The 10,031-nt window shown below is 35.6% G+C and overlaps 2 protein-coding genes across 2 annotated transcripts in view; one reads left to right on the top strand and one right to left on the bottom strand.

Moving 5' to 3' along the window:
• LOC119071122 (probable G-protein coupled receptor No18) overlaps positions 1-10,031 on the bottom strand; it is a 42,829-nt gene that overhangs the window by 22,592 nt on the left and 10,206 nt on the right. The window lies entirely within an intron of this gene.
• Positions 769-6,586, top strand: LOC119071257. Its single transcript, XM_037176106.1, has 6 exons — positions 769-780; positions 2,384-2,390; positions 5,254-5,772; positions 5,829-5,906; positions 5,971-6,135; positions 6,363-6,586. The coding sequence occupies exons 3-6, from the start codon at positions 5,497-5,499 to the stop codon at positions 6,381-6,383; spliced, it is 540 nt and encodes a 179-aa protein (XP_037032001.1). The 5' UTR covers positions 769-780; positions 2,384-2,390; positions 5,254-5,496; the 3' UTR covers positions 6,384-6,586.

Below are 10,031 nucleotides of genomic sequence, written 5' to 3'. Positions count from 1 at the left end.
GAGTTTTGTTTGTCGTTCCAACAGCGCAATTCAACTATTCAAGTCATTAATAAGGAATTCTATTCAATTTCGGCTATAATACCGGTATTTTTACTGTTTCGGTGTTCTGTTTTGTTGTTGAGCTAACGTTTTACTAACATGAACTGTCACATTGAAATATTCTGTGCAATAATCATGAACAGCTGTCAAATAGTCAAATCACTTAGCCAACTACAAAAGACCTGAACGACTCGTTTCACTAAATGAGTTTTCGAATTAAAGGCGACAGCGACGACTAAAAAACGATAAGCTGTGCATTACGAGGCCTTATATAGAAAAGTTTATGTTGAAACAAATGACCATTACTGGTGTGGTTTTTGTTATTGTGTTACAGGTGCAAATTCTTTCTCGACCAACTCTACAAGCTGATACCTTGATGAATTTTTTGATGTAAACATCTCTGAGCTTCTACAATTGCCCAGAGATGGTTAAGTTAGTAAAAAATATTGTCCATCCGACAAATGTTCAATGGTGTTAGTGAGCACCATTATTATTATTATAAATTTATGGTACCAGAAAATGTGTCAATGTGTACGTATTGCCAGTATTTACCTATTTAGTCTAAGGTGCCAAATGCCAATAGGCTTTCTTGACACAAAACGAGGGTCCCACTTTTTGCAGTAAGGCAGCGAATACGAAGTTATCATCAACTAAATATAATTTTTTCGCACAGGCTACAATTTAGCGTTGTGTCGATTCGTCTTAAATACTCTATACTTAGTATTCGAATTTTCGTTGTATGTTTCGTTTGTGTGTGTATCTTCTCTCATTTTCACATTGACCGAGAGGCCAGCTAGATTGAACTGAGCTGAAACATTTCTCCGTAAACAAAACACTGTATTGAAGTTCAATAATTGAACCCGGTATAAAAGTGAAAAATCGCGTGATTATTCGTCTCGACCCCCTCAGGTCACCGAAAAACGTACGTAATCCTTACTTTTCAAAAATGTATCCCTAGTTTTGTAAAGTCTTGCTCTAGTTGCAAATTAACTCTGTGTAATTTTCTATTAAATTTTACGTTTATTATTTAATAAAAATCAGAACACCATCGAACCATCGAGAGACCGACTATAGACTAGATACAAGTGATGCAACATTACACCGTCGCTGAGGTGATAATGAGTCTTTTTTTTTAAATTTACTGCACTTCCTCTATTATATAGCGAACGTATAAAGGCTGTGTTGAAAAGGGGAATTTTGTCCCCACTTCCTTTTCAATGTCGGTATATTATTATGTCTACAAAATGAGATTATAATCCAATTAAAATTTAATCTTATGTTGATAAAATGAAGACATAGGACTTATAATATTAACTTATAAGAGTACCATAATGTGTGTAAGTGTATTTTCCACGTTTAGGGTGCATCGTTTTCAGAATCTCAGACCAAAAAAATTAGATTAAGTGAAACAGTTATTTGTTTACCAAGGGGAGAGAATAGGAAATTCCAACCAACGAGATGCTTACTATTTTCCCCACGAGGTACATGATTTTTCAATTGTTTTCATTCGCGAAACAGACACATCCATTTGTTTTATCATTTTTCAAAACATAGAGGAGACAAATTCTTTTTCACCCCATTTCTCAGGTTGAGAAAATGAAAATTTTCTCATCCAAACTGTCATCATAGGTCAACAAAACGTCATTTTCTCGCCGCATTTGAGTGGAGAAAATAAGGTTACTCACGCCGCACGGATGAAAAATCATATTCTTCAATTTTTCTTCAATTTTTCTCCACTCCTCTCAATTGTGTTGGTTAATTCGTTTTTTGTTTCTCTCTTCCCCTTCATTTTCAACAAACGATTCGTCCTAACTTAGATCAAGATTCAATTTGATTTATTGAGGACGTACAACATTATTTACACTTAAGAAACATTAAAAACGTTGAGATTGTCTTTAAGAGCATAATTTAGCAGATCACACCGAAACACACACAAACAGATCGATCGTAAATGGTTAGACATCGTTACATAAATTCAATGTTAAAACTAACGTATATGAGTCGATGTATCATGAATTACCTGCCGCTGTAATTGAATTCTGTCGTACTAATCCCATTTTGTAAAGAAAAATTGTTTGTCATTTCAAGTCTTATATAGAAATCTAAAACGAAACTGTTACGTTCGTGTGCTGTGTGATGGGTACCTATTATTATTTGTACATCACATAAATTGTCTTTTTATATAGAGAATGGATACAACAACCGTCGGCGTCGAAGAGGATACAAACGTAGTAAAAATATATCATCCGCTGTTTAGGTTGTAGATAGTTTTTCTTCCTTTTCTCGCAACATTTTTCTCACCCAGAAATAAAATCGATACCAATTTCGTCCTGTCTGTGAAGAGATGGTGGGTATATACAAATACCATACGGAACAGCTTTTGCGTTCGCATTAAATTGCACTTGTTGAACACTTTTAAATTACTTGAACACTCCGTTAATGGCGCTCTAAATATATTCATCCGCTTCCCAGCCCATACCATTTTCTGTTGCCGAAATTGTAAATATGGGCACAATAAAGCATCCAAAAACCATTCTATTTATCATGAAGTATAGATTTTGTTGGCTGTACACATTCGTATGTTTGTGTATATTATATATATGTACGGCTGCTGCCGTCTTTTCCACTAATATCTACATTTCCGAAATATATTTCTTTTCCATCTCTGTATACCATTTTCCCATTTACATCCACACTCCCATTTCGGTGTGTGAAATAAACTTTTCCACAACAATAATAATGGTATTCTTGTTAACAGAGTGTTCTGCATAGAACACTTAAATATAGACATCGTTCGGGATTTCTTTCCGCTTTCCGCACAACATTGTCAATGTTATATAGAACAACCAGCCGGTGTATATACTTATACAATTTATATTGGTATACATAGCCATATCATAGGCTATTATAGGTTATTCATTCATAAGAATAATTGAATTGAAAATACGATTATTCCTATTTTCTAAGCGTGAAAATATTTTATTATTTCTGCTAAAAGGATATCATCGGCGGTAAATAGCATTTTCAAGTTGATAACACACAACAACAACAACAAAAAAACTCTGAAACAAAAATCCATTTCATTTGCTCATAAAAATCCACAAAATCGAATGTGTTTATTCCAAGTTTTTTGTTTTGTTTGGACTCTCCTCTGTGTGTGAGCATTTTTTATTATTCCCGTTCTCAATGATACGGCGAATGCTATTACAAAAAATAGTATTTTTCGTACCAAGCCAGGAAATGATGATTTTTTCAGGAAAATTAAGACGTGAAAAAATCCATTTCCTGTCGAGATACGAACCAGGGCCTATTTTTGGAATTTTATTTGGAAATTTTTACCAAAATTTCCAAAAAATTTCTAAAAAATTTCCAAAAATTGCGAAAGTTCAAAAGTCGAATATTTTCATAATTTTGAACGGTTTTGGTATTTTCTGAGCTCAACCTTGCGTTTTAGCCGGTTTTCAATGTTTTTGTTTGGTTCTTGACACACTCTTCGAAATATAATGACATCGAGCATGATTAATTTGAGCAAGAATCAAATAAAAACTTTGAGAAGCGGCTAAAATGCAAGACTAAACTCAGCAAATGCCGAAACCGTTCAAATTTATGAAAATATTCGACTTTTGAACTTTCGCAATTTTTGGAAATTTTTTGGAAATTTTGGTAAAAATTTCCAAATAAATTTCCAAAAATAGGCCCTGATACGAACAACGGACAACTGAAATAGACAAAACACCTCAAAGAAATGAATTTTTCCCGCACGATATACCGTTCGGAAAAACTTGACATTTTATAAAAAAAAATCATAACAAAAATATGTCGTATTTCAGTTGTCCGGTGCACAAAAATAATTATCGATTTCTCATTCAAATGTGAAAACAAAAAATGGTGTGTGCCATTGTTGCTGCAGGCTTTATTGTCATTTGACCGAAATTTGACTTGTTCATTCAGTATTTTGAATTTGAATAACAATTTGAAAATTTTATAATTAAACACTTTTATTGACTGCCCCATGCCAAAGTTGACCATTACATAGCAGTTTGCACCCAGCGATAATGATTCATTACATGAAAACTATTTACCATTAGTTTTCCGTTGTGATAATCAAATTTTGGGTTTCACTTTAGACTAAATAATTCAGACAATAATTTTGTTTGAGCACAGCAAAAGTAAATACGAAATGTTCAATGGTGTTAGTGAAACGTTAACGTTAAGAAAAGCTTCCGAAAATAAACTAAGAGTGGCACAAAGAGCCATGGAACGGTATGTTTGGAATTACGCTCAGAGATAGCATGACAAATCAATGGATTCGACAACAAACAAAAGTCGTTGGTGTCAGGGAAAGAATAGCATCTTAGTGGAGCTGGGCGGGACATATTGCAAGAAGGATGGACGAACGTTGGACCAAAAAGATCATGAACTGGAGACCTCCTAAAACCAGACCTAGAGGTAGACCACCAGAGAGATGGAATAATGGTATAAATAGAATTGCAGGCGCAAATTGGCAACGGATCGTTCGGAATGGAAGAGAATTGGGGAGGCCTACGTCCAGCAGTGGATAGAAACAGACTGAAAAAGAAGAAGAAGCTTGTTGCTCAAAAACTCACTTGTGAGTCTGCTTTTATCAGAAAACTACTGTGACCTCATGTCATGAATTACCAATATTATGTGCGAAGCGAAAGTTTTCTTTTTTTTTTTTTTTGAATTTCAATATTGTCAGTGCCACCTCTTCCATATGGCGCCCGAAGAGGAGCAAAAAAAAGGCGTCCGGAAACCTTTAAAAAAATTTAACTTTACTGGGAAAAAGAGTTTAAAATCTTACCTGTTGCAGCCTGCAACTTGCAGGTTACCAGGTAACTTACAATACAATAGCTGCCACAGCTATAGTTCTCGACACAAAAAATACAGATGTGGCAGATAAGATAGATTACTTGGAGACAAAGTTACTTGCAATAGGTAAGATTTTCCAATCTTTTTTGTCAGTATTTCATAAATTGGCGCCTATTTTTCCAATTGCCCGATGGCTTCCAAAAGCTAAAAGCGGCACTGTCCTTAAAACTTACGAGAAAATTTTGAGTGCATTTTGGTCTAAAGTCAATATACTGTTTGTTCAAAAATGAAATGCACAGTTTTTAGTATTTCGAGACATTTCAAAATTGCAATCTGTCAGATACACAGGGTATTCACTCGCATCTCTTTCGAAGTATTTGAGAGACATTTGACATTCATCATTTTTCACTAGCCGCTCACTGAGAGTGTAATTGTTGCTACCTTCACTATGTCGAACGTCAACTTGTGTAACGAACATAATTTTTGATTTTATTTTATTTTCAATTTTATTTGCTTCCAAATTTTATTTTCAATAAAAGTAACGTCGGAAATCAAACGATAGGTAAAATAATTAAGTCGGAAACCGTTGTATTTTCTGTTGAATATAATAATTTCCACAAATTTAGGATGCCGATTTATTGTTTTGTTCCCGAATGCAAAACGATTGGAACCAAAGGATTTCATCGTTTTCCGGCTGATTCAGAGTTGAGAGAGACATGGATGGAAAAGACAAACACGCTTCACCTAAACCCAACAAAAAATCACAAAATCTGCCATAAACATTTTAAAGAAACGGACTTAATTACTGACTGGAATGGTAAAGAGCAACTGGCGCCGAATGCTATCCCCAGTTTGTTTTTGCCGCAGTCATCAGCATTGTATTCGGATCACGATTATTATTCGGTATAAGATTAAACATCTTCACCATGCTGATTTCCTTAAATTAATTGAATTTATAGATTGGTCCTATTCCAAGTACGACGAGAAAGCGTCTAAATCGGCTAAAAAATTCAGCACAAGGAGCTATCGTCTCGGATGTTAGTCAATTTTTGCTTTACTACTTTTTGGACTTATTTCAAATTTCGTTATGAATATCAACAGGACAACGTTGGGAATGAGGTTGAAGTTGTTGTGGGTCGAGAAGAAACAAGTAAGGATTTGGGTCTCTTTGGTAAGACTGGAGCAGAAGATACAATTGACTTGGGTCCTTACATAAATGCTGACTACATATTGTCATTGGAGGAACAATTACGTCGTAAATCTGAGGTAAGATCTACTGAATTGGTCCTTTTGAGTGAACTTAGCTTGAATCAACTTACACAAAACTTAAACCCAAATGTTATATCCGTAAGCACCATCCTAACCCTTGCATCCGTCTAATCTTATCATCATCCTAATCCTAACGCCGATTGTACCCATTCATTCTAATCCCAACTCCGATAGAATACATGTTTCTATACATCCAAACTAAAGTTTGACTTTTTCGTGAATAGTTTTTGATGCGAATAATCTGAAATGGATGGTATGATCTGGACGAAATGAAGTTATTGAGCTCGAAACGTTGAACGTTCAGCACGAACCGGAATGCCGAATAAACGAAGTGTGGCTGCTAACATTAATGATCTAGACGGAAAATCATTTATGCGATTAATAATTGGATTTAGTAATAGTACCTTACGCGTCTATGTGAAAGTTTGGTTATCTTTGTGGACAAGGTTGTATAAGCCCAAGACGATATGATCTTCCGAGTCGATAAACAAATCATCCTTAGGAAACGTAAGGGATTATCCAACAGAGCAACGAAACAACATTTAATTGAACAAAGGAAGGTCTGTGAGAGTAAAATAATAAAATAAAAGTCAAAGTAGTCTTTACACGTCCAAATTTAAGTGATTTTATTATTAGCTCGTCGTAACATCGTAACTTTGAAGAGTTATGTTGACACATATGGAACAATACAATCTTGAGATTTTATTCTGAATGCGAAGGGATCTCCACATAAAACGCGTCTGATATCTACGATTAAATTGTATCGAATACGTGCCGTTCCATGCTGTATTTTGCTCTCGAATTCACATAATCTGATCTGTTCTAGAAATAATGTAATTATCGTTCAACGTACCTTGAATGGATTATCACCTGTCCTGGTGTAAGTATTTGAAATAATCTGATACGGCAGTCAATGGTGGGTAATTATGCTCAAAATAAAAAATTAAAATGATTTAACGATGTCCGTCCGTGTGGTGTTCCATTGATCTCGAAAGCAGTGATCTTATTTCTGTTAGGCAATTTCCAAAGCTTCCCAATAACGTATTGTTAATTAAGGCTTGGAGAAGTTCTTAAACGTTTTCCGGTTTTTATAATAAACTCTTTTGCTACTTCTACATCATGCACGATTTATACCTTCCTATAAGCCCGGAACAGGTCAGGAACAGGTTTGATCTGACCTGAACTTGAAAAGAGAAACCTGACTTTAATCAGGCCAGGTTCAGGTTCAGTGAGCCTAAATAAAACTGAGCACGAAATATTTAATTCAGGTCAGATCAGGTTTAGGTCAACCTGAATTTTTCAGTGCAAAATTTGCAGGTTGTCCAGATTTACTTGAATCTGACCTGAGCCTGAAAGGCGAAAACCTGATTTAAATCAGGTGAGGTTCAAGTTGAGCCTGAAATCTTACACTCAGTTTTAGGTAAAAATCAGGTTCAGATCGAAGCCACTATTGCCCTCCCCCTAGCTACGGGCCTGGTACAATTTATGAGACTTTTCGAAGACAACATGAACAGTAATACTAACTTCAGACCCATCAGCCGCATTTCATAAACTGGTTATCAAAATCTCCACTCTTCCCCACGTAAATCTAAAATATACAGATTTAATTCACCACATTGTCCCTATCAATCTTGTAATGAAGATTCTTCACTTCGATAATTGACGACCTATTTAATTTTCGACGGGAGTTAACAAACAAAACATCGCAAGTGAAATGCTAATGTTTCGATACAGGACACTCCGGCTATGTCTCCTTAATAACTAAAAACGTTGATTCGTAACTGTTGTTGTATTTTGTTATATTTAGAAAATTATGCTAAGAAATTGATGTTTTCAGGCTTCAGGTTTTCGGTCGCTTTAGAGTAGTACTTTTCGTTATCGTATTTTTTGAATGAAACATTAAAGATGATCAGACCATAGTCTAAAGCCTTTTCGATGACAATAACCAATTGATTGTGCCCCTTCTGACACACACCGGTTTTCGAATAGCTCAATATCTGAAAGCGAAATAAAAACAGAATTATTTGTAGGAACAAGATTTTGTGCCGACACGCATAGCTCAGGCGATTCATTTCAGCGAAAAATTTAAAATTTAATTTCTGCTCTGCCCATAATGAGACGGTGAGACGGTGATGTGACAAAGGATGTCATTATATCCTATTGGAATCAGCGCTAGCAAATTAAGCAACAGAATAGGAGGAGAATTGTCCAAAGTTCTATGGAAAATCAATGCATCCATCGTCTGTGATAAAGCTTTCGTTTAGAGATGAAAGTCTTGCAGGGATGAATCAATTGTCAGTGCGTCGATTAATTTGAAAGGCAAATAGCTCTCTCAGATGTCGCTCCTTATAAAACCAAAGTTTATTGCCGAATTCAAACATTAAAGACTTAAATTTAGACCAGTAGAACAGACTGTGTAACGAGCAGTTTTTTTCTCTTAAAAGTAAATTAGAAATGGAAAAAAGTAGAAGTAGTTACCTGATGCGCAGTAATGTTGTTATAATTCCCTTTGTCATCAATCATCAATCAGTCTCAGAAAAAAATCGTTCAGGCGTTGCGTATTCAGTTAAACTTTACCTTCCAAAATACTTACTTCCACCGTCTGTGGTGAAATGAACTGATTGAGCAAGCTCAGTTTCCGGTAATAAATTACTAAATATTGGACATGGATTGCCTAGTAAAGAGAATCATTTCAGTTAAGTTCCAACTCTTTCTACCATGACATGAATGCTCAAAACAGACAAACCAACCGAAATGAATCCCTTCCGAATGTATGCTTGTCTGGTACTTCGCGACGTAAAACCTCCCTTATGATTTCGATATGGTTGCCAAACTAATTGAGCGCCGTTATATTGACTTATATGTGGGTCTCACTGTCCAAATACTTGATGTTATTCTCAACCGGAATAATTCTTGTTCGATCTTTGTCGGAGCGATCGACCTCTGGTTTATATTCACCTGATGGTGTTTTTGCACAGAATCGTGTTATGCCTATACTTGAAAACCTGAAAGGCGAAAACCTGATTTAAATCAGTTGAGGTTCAGGTTTAAATCAGGTTCAGATCAAAGCCACTATTGGCCTCCCCCTTAGCTAATAGACGCTTAATATGAATATAAATCTTGTAATGATGATTCTTCACTTCGATAATTGACTACATATTTAATTTTTAGGAAAATAAAGACCTTCGACGGAAATTAACAAACAAAACAAAGCAAGTGAAAAGACTTCAACAAAAGCCGAAGACTCGTAAATTGAATGATAAACAAGTCTTGGAGTATCTTAGTGTTAAGAAGAAATACAGCGCCGCACAAATAACTCTTCAAGAAATGCAACTTCGAAATACTCGTCGAAAGCCTCACGGTCGGAGGTACACATTAAGAGAGAAGAGCATTTGCCTCGCGTTGTATAAAAGTGGTCCTCGATCATACCGGTTTAAAGAAAATAATCAAATGATGGTACTGCCGACATTAAGTACATTAGGTCGGCACAGCGCAAAAATGATATTTCGTACGGGAATATGCCCAGAGTTATTCTCTTTCATCAAAGACAAAGTCAAGGATTGGCCGGAAAGTGATCTACTGTGTTCCTTCAGTTTTGATGAAACTGCATTGAAATCAGTTTTGGAGTACAGTTGTACTGATGACGAAATAATTGGTTTCATCGAAATGGCGGGCATAAGACGACCTGTATTTGCAACGCACGCACTCACGTTTATGGTGCGAGGCATTCATCGCCCATTCAAGCAGCCTGTTGCGCATTTTTATACACATGCAATAAAAGCGTTTGAATTGGCAGATCTTATTACCATGGTATTAGAAGTTGTCCTTTCCACTGGTGAGTATGTATGACAGTGTGTTTTAGGGTACATCCATAAAAAACGTAAAAAAAAATT

This window comes from Bradysia coprophila, chromosome II (genome assembly GCF_014529535.1).
Source record: "Bradysia coprophila strain Holo2 chromosome II, BU_Bcop_v1, whole genome shotgun sequence".
Lineage (NCBI taxonomy): Eukaryota > Metazoa > Arthropoda > Insecta > Diptera > Sciaridae > Bradysia > Bradysia coprophila.
Note: the sequence above shows the minus strand (reverse complement) of the source record. Positions and strands in the feature narration are given on the sequence as shown.

Bases quoted from the DNA above. Each gene is read 5' to 3' on its own strand.
- LOC119071257 (XM_037176106.1), top strand. From the start codon at position 5,497: ATGCCGATTTATTGTTTTGTTCCCGAATGCAAAACGATTGGAACCAAA. The intron at 5,773-5,828 runs GTATAAGATTAA...TTGAATTTATAG, and splicing joins CGGATCACGATTATTATTCG to ATTGGTCCTATTCCAAGTAC. The intron at 5,907-5,970 runs GTTAGTCAATTT...GAATATCAACAG, and splicing joins AAGGAGCTATCGTCTCGGAT to GACAACGTTGGGAATGAGGT.